Here is a 12,936-nt window from a genome sequence, read left to right as displayed (position 1 = left end):
ATCTCTCTCTTGTGCAGCAAATCAGTGAAAATCTCCCTGTTCAGGACAGTGGATTCAATCTTTTCTGTAGCAGCATAAATCTTTTCTGTTCCCCAGCTTTAAAAACAGGTATCTGTGAATATGAGAAAGCCAGGGAAGTCTTCACTAAGGAGTGCAATAAAAATACTGCTAAAGGCCTCAGTTGTTAAATTATCTTCATGAAGGCTTTAAAAGGCCTCATTGCTGAGCCACCCCGGACTCACACAGCCTCTACTCAGAGGGGAGCAGGCGAGGGGCTGGCAGGCAGCCTGTGTTTAGGGACCACGTCCATGGGGGAGCCTTCTGAGCCCTTTCCGCTCATCACATCCTTTCTACTGATCAGTGTGAGCTGGGGTGCTTGACCTGCACCCCTGGGCTCTATCTTTCTTCCTCATCCTCATTTTCTTTGCGATTTTTGGAAAAGAAACTTAAATAGTGGAATCTGATGAACCATGGGAATCACGACAAGAGAGTGAGTCCACAGCATCTTTTAAAAATTTTTTATAAAAACAAAACAAACAGGATAGAAATGATATAGAATTTCAAAAAATAGTAGGAAATGAACCCTGGTTAATATATTGCATGTTGCTGTCTTAGAAGATGTTCAGATCACAAGATTCAGGCATAAAAACGATCAGACAATAAAAGCAAACTCTTCTTCCTGATGAACTTACAGAGATTAGTGGTATAGTTACCAATGCTTTATAAATATATACAGACATGGGGTAGGTGTAGCTACACACAGGCAATCGCTTCCTTTCTTCCTTTCCTCCTTTCCCCTATCCCAGTTCTTTCCTTTGAGCACTTTCTTCCCCTTCCATTTTCACAATATTTGTTGTACATTTTGAATCTTATTACTCTTTCAGTTTTTTCTTTATGTCTGGAGGACAATACAATATTTACATATGTGAATTTGATCTGATTATGAGTATGGTCTCCAGTTGCATCCACCTGTCTATAAAAGCCTCAAGTTTACCCTTCTTTATAGCTGAATTATTTCATTGCATAATAATATCACATCTTTGTATCTATCTGCGGTTGATGGGCATTTGGGTTGTTTCTAAGATCAAGATATTACAAACTGTGCTGCTGTAAACATAGTTGCACATACATCACTGTGGTATAATGTTTTTAACTCTTCTGGGAAGATATCCAGAAGGGGAAGAGCTGGTTTGGATGGGACAATCAATCCTAGTGTTTTGAGGAATCTCCACACTGATTTCCACAGTGGCTGCACCAGTCTACACTCCACCAATAGTGGAGAAGGGGGTCCTTTTTGCCTAAAGTCCCTCCAAGCATTTGTTACTGGTTGGCTTCTTGATGGCTACCACTGTTTCTGGAGTAAAATGGAATCTCAATGTTGTTTTAATTTGCATTTAATGATCAGTGATGCTGAACATTTTTTCAAGTACCAAAAGCATCTTATAAGTACTGCAATGAGAGACAGAGAGAGAGAGAGAGAGAGAGAGAGAGAGAGAGAGAGAGAGGATTATAGCCAGGTCCAGGACTCATGGCCATCATGAAACTTGAGTTGGCAAATGATTCTTGGGCCCAGAACCCTGGTCCATAGGGCCTATTAAAAAAAACAGCCAGAGGTCAAGTTTGCAAGAAAAGGCCTCCATGTGATGTAGAAAGTTGAGGCCTTTGAACCTCAAGGCATATGTGATCTTCCCAGTGAGGCTCCCCTGGGGCAATACAAACCAGATTTGGAGAATTGTTATAAACAAAAGGAGCCGTCAATGTTGACCATTTATGTTTCCAGTGTAAAGAGCTCTGTATGCCCAAAGCTGGAGAAGCAAGCTATGATTCCCGGCATGGAAAGGATGGGTTCTCAGGCCCTGTTCTCAGCCCAGGCTCTATGTTTACATGAAACTTTTTCCCCAACATGAGCCACAGTGAAGGCAGCATCTGACTGATGCAGTTTTATGTTTCTCTTCCTACAATAAGCATCGCTGGCCATGGGAAGACACCATATGCTATGCAAAATGAGTGTCACTGCAGCTGCCTTGGGAGAAGCTCAAGAAAGAAAGAAATTTAGGATGTGGGTCAGGAAGAAAGACAGATGAATCCTAACACACGAGGAAAGACAACAATGTTGTGTAGCCATCAGAAACATTTCACCAGGAAAATACCCTTACCTAACTAGATAATTGCCTGTGTATTAGCACAGACAACAACAGCAGGGATGGGTGCTGCTTGGGGTGACAGCAGCTTCTTAGCAGGGTATAAAAGGGGCCCAGGGCAGGGAGACTTCTTTTTTTTTTTTTTTTTTTTAATTTTTAAAAAATTTTTTTATTTAATTTTTTTTTATTTAAGGAGAAAAGAAAAAAAACAGTGAAAGGGTACAAGTTATACAGATTTACAGAAGAAAAAAATGAACAGTAGGAAATCATTAGTTAATCGATTACATATTGCCATCTTAGAAATAATTGTTCAAGTCACAAAATTAAAGCTTGTAGAGTGGACATTCCAACAATGATACTGCAAACAGTTCTGTTCAATGATCCAATAAAACTCTGTGATATCATTTTCTATCTTATACACTTAAATATACAGTTATATAGTTTACGGAACTCTACCTCGCAAACCACCCAGAACCTCAGCCCTGACACCATGGTCAGCTCTTGTTGTGGCTCCCTCTGCTCTGAGCAGGGCTGTGGCCAGGAGAGCTGCTGCCAGCGCAGCTGTTTCCAGACCACCTGCTACAGGACCACCTGCTGCCAGCCCAGCTGCTGTGTGTCCAGCTGCTGCAGGCCCCAGTGCTGCCAGTCTGTGTGTTGCCAGCCCAGTTGCTGCAGGCCCAGCTGCTGCATCTCCAGCTGCTGCAGACCCCAGTGCTGCCAGCCCAGCTGCTGCATTTCCAGCTGTTACGGGCCCAGCTACTGTGTGTCCAGCTGCTGCAGGCCCAGCTGCTGCATCTCCAGCTGCTGCAGGCCCCAGTGCTGCCAGCCCAGCTGCTGCATCTCCAGCTGCTGCAGGCCTAGCTGCTGCATCTCCAGTTGCTGCAGGCCTAGCTGCTGCATCTCTAGCTGCAGGCCCCAGTGCTGCCAGCCCAGCTGCTGCATCTCTAGCTGCTGCAGGCCCAGCTGCTGCATCTCCAGCTGCTGCAAGCCCAGCTGCTGCATCTCTAGCTGCAGGCCCCAGTGCTGCCAGCCCAGCTGCTGCATCTCCAGCTGCTGCAGGCCCCAGTGCTGCATTTCCAGCTGCTGCCGCCCCTCCTGCTGCAGGCCCACCTGCTGTCCCCTCTCCTGCTCTAGTGGTTCTTGCTGCTGAGTGTTCTGACCTGTGCTTTTGCTCTTGTTCATTGCCCATTCCTAAAAGCCTACATAAACTTGAGACTGAGTTACAATTGTTTTGAGACTCCAGATATTGTCCCTTGTCCCTTGGGATTTCTGTCTCTCTCTTTCCCAAATGAACCCAAGTTGTAATTCTCTGTGAAATCTGTTAACTGTTATGTCTCTGTCATGAAAATGCTTGTCCTGCTTCCATGATCTCATTTGAAGATATTCCTTCATGCTAAATAAATGAATTCAAATGACGAAGCTTAGAAACAGAAGTGAGTCATGTGTCCTTATTTTTCCTTTGTGAACTGTAACCCTCACATGGCAGTTTTGAGCTGTGTCATCATCATGGAGCGAGAGGCCCACAGAACACACTTTGGCTCCTTTAGCATGGAGGACGGCTCTGAGAGCTGCACCCAAGTCTGCCTATGGGATTTCCAAGATCAACATCGAATCTGACCCTTGAATTTGATTTAATTCCCATCCAACTTGGCTTGCAACCAGGGTCATGGAAAGAATCGAGCTCGTGAACTGAGGCACCACTGGGTTCTACTTCTGCAGAGCTACTGGTACCACGGAGAGGGGATGGAGATGCTACTATCATGCGTATCTCCTGTTTGTTTTCTCCTAGGGACCAGGCTTCTTTTCCAGGGCTGGGTCACAGGTCTGAGACCTGTGTTGTGGTTGGGATCTGGAACAGGGACTGTGGATTTCCATTGGAGCAGGTTATCTTCCCTGTGCTTATTTCTTCTGAAGCTCTTTTACAGAGAGCTACCATACACAAACACCAGATCTGCTGTGCTTGGTGGCTGGTGGCCCAGTGTACGGATACCCAGCTCCCTTCTGGGTATCCACAGAATTCTGTAAGCAACTTACAGCCCTCGGCCCAGTTACCTTTCTCACCTACCTTCCCCCACCACACAGCTATGCTCACAGGGAAATCAAAGGGAAGTGAATCACTCTGGACCTCTTGGCTCTTTCAGTTTTTATTTTGTTCGTACACGTTTGCAGTGCAGGAAGTTTGCAGTCATCTTGGGGGCATTGCCTGGGCATCACACAGCTGCTTTCTGTCCTTAATCCCCTCCCCCACCCTCACTCCCACTTAAAACCCCTTTTCCTTTTCCTTATTATCATTCTCAGCTCGTGTTTATGACATACATACAACATTTACAGCCATTGTGGGTGACTGGTACCTGTTCATGGCACACCTTGAATCTCCACGCTTGCTCTCCCTGCCTTCTCCCCTCACCCCCAGTCTCCTGAACCCCTTCCCACGGACAAGAGATCCATCTGCTTGTGCCCTTCTACCCATTCTTCATTATGCTGTTTGTTCGTACTTTGCCTCTCTGCAATGAGAGACACCATATGTCATGGAAGCTCGTGTGTCTGATTGATTTCATTTGAAATTGTATTTTCCGGGTGCATCCATATTCCTATAATTGTCTGAATTTATCTCTCTTTCTAGCCAAGTAGCATCCCATTGTGTATAGATGACACATTTCTTTACCTGTTCCTCTCTCCATGGGCAGACAGGCTGCTTCCAGGATTAACTACTGTGAATGGTGCTACTATGAACATTGCTACGCATGAACCACTGAGGCTGTCCTAAGCTCTTTTGAGGAGATATCTAGAAGGGTCTTAGCTGGGTCCTGTGGAATCTCCAAATTTTATTCTTTGGCCAACGAACATACTAAAAATAGTTCAACATTGCTGGCCAGTAGCCAGGAGAAATGGTGTTCTTTAGAAGTCAAAAGGTAACAAATGCTGGCGTGGGTGCGATGACAAAGGAACCAACCCTCTGACACTGTGACCTAGGATTGCAGTCATGGAAATCAGTGTGGAGATTGCTGGTCCTTTCTATTTTGCAAACTTAATAATCTCAGACTCAAGGATCTCGGGACATAGGTTCTGCAGAAGTGTTTCCTAGCACAAACTCCAGCTTTAGGAAAGAAGCACTACTGAATTTTCCCCAGAATTTCTGGAATAAACAGAGCACCATGTGGGACACAAGGGGAGCAGAGTCTGCCTGTGAGTGTCATTGTGAGTACGCTGACTCTTTCCTCTTCCGTGGGTTTTCAGGTTCCTGTAATTGTGGGCCTCTCTGTTTTGGTGGTGTTATTTCAGAATCTATCAGCTTAAAAAGTGTGCTTTTATTATGTTACCACTTTTGGGAGTCAGTGATCTGATACAGCCAGCTGGGCTCTGGGTTTCTTGGTCATCCATGAAGCTTCATTACGGTGTGGCCGCAAGTGGGTGTCACGTGAGGGCCACCCCGGGGGATCTACACCCAGAGTCACTTTGGGCTGCTCAGGGCATCGGGTTCCTGAGGCTATGGGCACGGGAGCCTGGGTGCCTGTGAGGTGCTGAGTGGAGGTGGAACTCAGCTGTATCACATGGCCCTCTGCCACAGGAGCAGAGTCTTCGGGACAGTGACAGAGGGAGAGCTGTGTAAGACAGTGGACCAGCGAGGGGACAGTTACTGTCACATAGAAGTTGGTCACTGAGTGTTCACCTGGGCTTGGTTTCAGTGGCTGTGGAAGCATAGGGAATCAGCACATCATGAACACAAGAAAAAGCAAATAATCAGAGGCTGCTTTATAGACTGGCTATCATGGGTATTCTTACCATGGAGAAAAGAAGGAAAATACGATACATATCTAAGCTTGTATCCTTATAACACTGAAAATCGTGTTATGCTGACCATTCTTCATTAGAAGTATGTATTGAGATGTTGAAGGTTTAATGAAAAGAAATAAAAAGATCATTTTATTTTAAAATTTAAAAATCATGATGGGGGTAGCTCTGAGGTAGAGCACTTGCCCAGCAGGTGTGAGCCTGAGTTTGATCTCTAGCACTGGAAAAGAACCAAATCAGACCCTTATGGTTTGTATCTGGTTGCCACTGTGCTCTAGAATATGTGACTGATTCATGGGTCAGTGCTGGGATGATGGCTGTGAGTGTGGCCTAGAGTAAGTAGCCCACATACAGCAGAAGGGGCAGAAAGAGTCTCCTTTCTCTCTCCTCCCATTTGCTCTTGCTGCTTTCGCCATCTTCTGCTGCTTTTGCCATCTTATGCCACAGTGAGCTGCTGCCCCTCTGACACGCCACCCTGCCTCAGAGCCAGCTGAATACGGACTCGCACTTCCATACACTCTGAGCTAAATTAAGCTTTCCTTCCTTAATTTTGGGTGTTGGGTATTTTGTCTTAGCAATGAGAGAAAAGTAACCAACACACAAACCAAACCAAGAATCAGGCTAAAGAGTCTTTCCAGTGTATGGAGACAGATGTGGTCTGGAAGAGACAAACACTATCCCTGCATGACGATTACACAGTCTCTTTCAGAGCCTGAGCTTTGAGTGCATAGACACTTGTGTAATAATTATTCACTACATTATACCTGGACACTTTACATACTTTTTACTGTGAGTATCTTTTTCATAAGAACAATGAGTTCTAACATGTTCAGCCAAAGTGATGTGTTTTCATAAGATCTACAAAGCAAGCTTGATTAGGAAATGAAAGATGATATTGCAAAGAAAACGAAAATTTCCAGCAATTTCTGTGATGCTGACTATCTGACTGCATAAATCACATCCCATTGAGATGAGAAATCCTGGTGGGTAGAGACTCCTGTTTCAGTGGAGCTTGATTTTTATTGTGAAATAACTTAGTTCAAATAAAAATATGTTAATTTTCCTGTCAGTTCAGCATGGTTGTTGTAGCTGTCTCTACATAGATCACAGTGTTATGAATAAGACGCTACACTTTGCCTGGTGGCAGTTCCTCTTCGCTCCATACAGAATGTGCGTGTATGCTAACCCCATCGTGCATTAGCATGATATGGATCATAGGCTCTCACAAGGGTTCCCTGTTCCTGACAGATATAATTCAGCTCCTGGGCAGTGTTTGCAAATGTTGAGGGCATCTACTCCACTCAAATTTCCTTCATGTGGACTCAACTGAGTTCTTCATCTCTAAGCATTCACAAAGCACAATGAAAAAACAGTGAAAGGAAAAGAATAACGTGAAAATGATAACCCATCTACTGCTCCGCGAAGAGATGCAGCGTAGGTCTATGTCCCGTAATTTATGAGGATCATGCAGATATCAATCACCAATTCTACTTCCCTAGAATGTGGGTAGAATTTAGTGAGGGAGGCATCTCTTCTGCTTTTGAGCTTCCTCTTTAAAATTCCCAGCATGCTACCTAGCATCATTTCTCGTTGTGCTTCCTGCCCTGTTGGTGCAGGGCTGACCAATGTGGCACTGCTGGTTTTGCTGTTAGCATGATGTAATAGTACGGAGAATTATCACTGTTTTACTCTACAGGGCTCAGAGTTCAGAGGTTCCCATTCAGGATCATTTTTCTCTATTACTTAGATAATAGAAAAAGTCACTGTTATGGTTTGTATGTGGATGTTCCCCCATTGCCATGCATACTCCTAGCTGGGGAGGTTTGGGGGTGGCTGGGTTAGGGTATGTGAATGCAGATTTAGGCTGTGACATGGGGACCCAGTGTGTGGACAGTGGAAGCCCTACACTGATGTGGGTATACTGGATGGATGTAAAGGGACAGAAGGAGGCAGGCTGCTTGCTGTGTACTCCTGTGAGTGCTGACTGCCGAGCTGCCCTGCTTCAGAACCAGCTGATCGCAGGATGAAACCTCTCTGAACTGTGGTCCAAAATAAACTTTTCCTCCTTTTTGGAAAATGGAACCCAAACAGTAAGATATGATCAACAACTTAGATCATGATGGATGAGAGAGAGAGAGCACAGTGCCTCTTCAGAGACCAGGAACTCCACAGAGAGAGCAGATGGCAGTGTATGAGTTATACTACAATGTCAACAACCTGGGTCATCTAACTCAGACTGACAGCTGCATCTTGGACCAATGAAAAGTGAGACAACATGACCTGTGAAAGCCGGGAACACCGGAAGTCAGAGTCAGAAGGAGACCCTTCCTTACGGAGTGGAGAGCTGAGGGATCTGAACCTCATGGAGTGGACAGTCTCAACAGCCAACTCCCTCTAACCTCATTAGGCTGTAAATATAAGGCTGGGGGATGGGTTCTGGGGAGAAAGGGCAAGCAAAGTGCCCCCACGTAGGATGACACCTTCAAGGGTTCTGGGTCTCTTAGGAAGGTCTGGAAAACAGAGCCCAATTCATGGCAGGGAGACTTCATGCTCTCTGGGCTGTGGCCACACAATTTTCTGTTCCTCATGTGAAAATCTGTGTCAACCTTACCCATAATGGAAGGGCCATGAGACTAACACGCAGCATTACTAAGCATTATAGGCCTCTGAGAAGTTCTATTTCCCATGTGCATATGCAATAAGCTAAGAAAACTGAAAGCGTATACTACTAAGAGGCAAGCTGCTCTGTGACAGCTGCTTTTAAAGAAGCTGAGGCCAGCAGCACACTAGGGAGGTGAGTAGCAGGAAAAGCTGATAGGTGAACCCTAACACACAGGAGGAGGAAGTCCTACTTTTTATGACTTTGAACACTAACAAGAAAAATACATTTACCTAATATGATACCTGCCAAATTATTAACACAAACAATAACAAGGAAAGAGGGAGCCAATAATGATCACAACCACCTGGCGGGGTATAAAAGGGGCCAAGGACAGGGAGGCTTCCACACCTCACAGACCTCCACCTCACAAACCACCCAGAACCTCAGCCCCGACACCATGGTCAGCTCCTGTTGTGGCTCTGTCTGCTCTGAGCAGGGCTGTGGCCAGGAGAGCTGCTGCCAGCCCAGCTGTTTCCAGACCACCTGCTGCCAGCCCAGCTGTTGTGTGTCCAGCTGCTTTTGGCCCCCGTGGTGCCAGTCTGTATGCTGCCAGCCCAGTTGCTGCCAGCCCAGCTGCTGCAGGACCACCTGCTGCCAGCCCAGCTGCTGTGTGTCCAGCTGCTGCAGGCCCCAGTGCTGCCAGCCCAGCTACTGCAGGACCACCTGCTGCCAATCTGTGTGCTGCCAGCTCACCTGCTCCTGGCCCAGCTGCTGTGTGTCCAGCTGCTGCAGGCCCCAGTGCTGCCAGTCTGTGTGCTGCCAGTCCACCTGCTGCAGGACCACCTGCTGCAGGCCTTCCTGCTGCATCTCCAGCTGCTGCAGGCCCAGCTGCTGCATTCCCAGCTGTTGCCAGCCCACCTGCTGCCGCCCCACCTGCTGTAGTGCTTCTTGTTGCTGAGGGCTCTGACCTGAGCTCCTATTATTCATCAACCAACACTCTATGTGTAGAGCACTGTGGGAGGCCAAGTGTCAGGTCACCGCCAGCTGATGCTGGATTTGCCTGCACACGTACCTCAGCTGAGGTAATGTCTCCCTCCTGGATACATGCTTGCTTTTCTCTGAAATCTCTCAGCCTTCAAGTCACTCCCATGAAAATACTTGGATTCTGACACTTCTTCCTCAAATGGAGCAATTTCTGCCATTTAAATAAACCTGTATCTTCCTAGCACAGAGATAAGATGAGATCCTGTGTCTTTATTTTACTTCCTGAGTTGTCCTTCACTTTCCCTGTTAGAGTAGGGATCGCTGAAGAATACGCAGAGCAGGGACCCTGGACTCTGACGCTTTTGCCGTCTTCCGGTGGCACCCTTCACCCTGTCACAGGAGCAGCTTGGGACTCTGCCTAGGGACCTCTGGGCCTAAAGCACAGGAGCGAGGCAGGAGAGGAAGGCTCTGAGCACAGATCTCTCCCAGCGAGAGGGAGCTGTGGGCAAAGGGGACAATGCTCTTCTCCCAGAGGGAGGTCAGCTGTGCTAGTCTTCTACAAGGCCTAGAATACATGGTGCTCTGTTGTTAGTGTCACTTGCATTGGCTCCTCTCCTCACCCTGGATTACTTCCAAGTCCCCACTGCACCTTCTGGGATCGTTTCTCAAATGATATCTTTGCTTGCAATCTCGGTATCTGGTCACTTCAGAGGACGCCCAGTGTAAGACTGTGTTCCGATCACAGGGCTGGTGCCCTTTACCTCTTTGTTACAACACTCACTGTCACCACAGGGTCAGTGTGAATTCTTGGGCTTACTGCCCATGGCATTGGCACATCTACAGATGCTGTGCCTTCTCCCCTGATTTTTGCACAGCTGGTTTTAGGGCAGCCATCTCGAATGGTTTCTATCCACAACACATGAGCTGAGGGGGTTACGTGTGGGGTGTCATGCTAAGGTGAGTGAGTCTAGCTGAATTAAATCAAAATGAAACTTTCCTAAATGATTTTTTTCCAGGAAATATTAGCAAACAAATGCTCACAGGAGAGATCTGGAGGAAACTGTGAAAGGAAGTTAGAATGGGAAAGAGGATGGGGCAGTGTTTAGTATCAGGTGCTCTCACCTAACATCCCTACAGGCTCTCAGGGGAAGGCCACTGAGCCTTCACCCCGCTCCCCAGCGATGCCCAGCTCTCGGCCATTCCCTGCAAGGTCACCCCAGGTACTATTGGAGTAGGCAGCTCCACAGGAAGTGGCCCCACCCCTGGTACTATTAAAGTTAGACAGCCCCACAGGAAGTGGCCCCTGTAGCTCATGACAGTTTCCTGGAGAACAGAGCAGGTGTACACTGAGTCACCTGTACGATCGCACTAACTTCAGGATGGGGACAATTAAGACACCAGGGGCCTGGGCAGGTATCACATCATCCAGTGCATCCTCCTGCTTCTCTTGCTTAGCTCTTCTAATTGATTAGTTCAAATAATTACCGGAAGTTGTCTTATAAGTGTTAGGGGTAGCATCCTGCCAATTTGGTAGAGCTCTAGGTGCTTATCCTGACAGTCCTGAACCTGTGGTTCCCATGTCTTCATTAGACCACAGGCATTGTGCTTTCCTAGCCCCTATTAAAAATAGAGCTAAAAATGCTGAGAATCCCTGGTGGATCCCCAAGGGCTGAGTACTCCCCCTAGCCCAGTGTGGAGCAGGTCTCCTCCTTCCCCTGAGGGTGCATTAGGTGTAGTGGGGTAGGTCCTTCCTTTCTCTCACTCCGGCATGCCAAGATCAGAGTGGTAAGGTGAAGACCGTAGCCTTCATCCCACTGAGACCCTTATTATGCCCTCTGGACCCAGAATCTCCACTTCCACAGAGGCTAAATTTATGATTTCCTCAGTGGGTCACTGGGAGTGTAGGTAAAAGAAGCAATTCTCATTCTGATGTCTTAGTCTCTGTATGAATGTTTCTAGCTGTGACGATGGAGTCCCACTTACAGTCATTCCTTTAAGTTGGAATCAGCATGCTGGAGGGTTGTGCCCCAGCCTCGAAGAATAACAGTTCCAAGCTGGTACCCGGGCCGTGGCTGCTGGAGGTGGTGTCATCACACTGAGTCCACCGCCTTCTGGAGGGTGCAGTGCAAAGTACAAATAGGGATGCTCATGACTTATATCCACTTTTCACTACACAAGGTCTATCGCTCCCAGTTATATATGGTCCCATGGCATTTGATCACATACTCTTGAGCCCTTGGATAATGACTTGGCTCAAAAAGTCTGTCAACGGCTTAGCTCTTGTGCTCAGAGGTGTGGCTCTCAGAAAGCTACTGTATCATCAGGGCACTGACCTGTACATGGGTCACTCCGTTGATGTATTGAATCTTTGGATATGGGGCCAACTTGAAAGAAGTTGGTCATTGCATGCTTGACTTTCTAGGAAATATCTAAAGCTATGGATTTCTTCAGGCAGTTTGCTTCTTTTTTTCCATGAGTTAAGACAGTCTTTCTGCCATGGTGTTATGCCTCATGCAGGCCTCCGAAACCATGAGCTGGTAAAACCTTTCCTCATTCGAGTTTGTAGGTGTCAGATATTTTACCCCAGCAATGAAAACCTGACTGACATGGCAAATTGGTACTGAGAAGGCATGGTCATTGCTCTAACTTTATCTGACCACGTAATTCAGAATTCTTCGGAGCTGATTTGTGGGGAAAGTTTGCAGAAATTCGGGGAACTGGGTGGGAGATGAGGTGGACAGTTCTAAGTAGAGATCTGTGATCAGTTACTGCCTGAGCTCAGATCGCAGTGCTGATAATAATGTGGTCAGTAGGACAGTGCTCCTGAGGTGTTAGATGGTGATAAGGACTCTACTTGGAATTGACCTCAAGACCAATCTTCTTACATGACAATGAATTTGTCTACATTTCGTCCGTTGCCTGAAATGTTTCTTGAGGCTGAATTTAAAGGTAATGTACTGATTAATGTGGAGGAGGATTTCAAGGCAGCCAAACCTTCCTCTTACAGATTCAGTACTACTGGCTTTGAGGCATATTTTCAGTGAGAAGAAGCAGCAAAAAGCAGAGCTGAAAGGTTTAAACATCTTTCACCTTTTCCAGAAAAGAACTGCATGTAAAGTTTGGCTAGGGAGAGTGGCAGTTATTGAGCAGATTAGTGTCATCAAAGCAGCCAACTACTGTGCACTGGGACACTAAGAAAGATATCTCAAGCATATCTCAGGAAGCAGCCAGATGTCACCCCTCTCACACTCAAGGTTATTTGAAAGACTTTGCTTCTAGAATACAGCCTCAGAGCACTCTGCTGAGTCAGAATCACCAAGAAAAATTGTTTCCCTGAGTCCAGACAACCAATCACTAACAAGCCACTGTAAGCATAGTCCAAGGAGGCCTGGCTACTGTTTGCATGAGACGAGGCCT

The 12,936-nt window shown here is 46.6% G+C and overlaps 1 protein-coding gene across 4 annotated transcripts; it reads left to right on the top strand.

Moving 5' to 3' along the window:
* The first annotated feature begins 2,631 nt into the window (after positions 1–2,631).
* Positions 2,632–9,755, top strand: LOC100733871 (keratin-associated protein 4-9-like). 4 transcript variants are annotated; one of them, XM_063251527.1, is made up of 3 exons: positions 2,632–2,852; positions 2,913–3,232; positions 9,345–9,755. In XM_063251527.1, the coding sequence occupies exons 1-3, from the start codon at positions 2,632–2,634 to the stop codon at positions 9,491–9,493; spliced, it is 690 nt and encodes a 229-aa protein (XP_063107597.1). In that variant the 3' UTR covers positions 9,494–9,755. The 4 variants fall into 4 exon arrangements, with proteins under 4 accessions (XP_063107597.1, XP_063107598.1, XP_003467008.2 ...); XM_063251528.1 differs by adding an exon at positions 9,128–9,228 and having other exon boundaries at positions 2,632–3,006; positions 9,304–9,755; XM_003466960.3 differs by lacking the exons at positions 2,632–2,852; positions 2,913–3,232 and adding an exon at positions 8,962–9,100 and having other exon boundaries at positions 9,164–9,755.
* The last annotated feature ends 3,181 nt before the right edge of the window (positions 9,756–12,936 follow it).

This window comes from Cavia porcellus, unplaced genomic scaffold (genome assembly GCF_034190915.1).
Source record: "Cavia porcellus strain 051 isolate PalLab524CR breed Dunkin Hartley unplaced genomic scaffold, mCavPor4.1 scaffold_6, whole genome shotgun sequence".
NCBI classification, from domain to species: Eukaryota; Metazoa; Chordata; class Mammalia; order Rodentia; family Caviidae; genus Cavia; species Cavia porcellus.
Note: the sequence above shows the minus strand (reverse complement) of the source record. Positions and strands in the feature narration are given on the sequence as shown.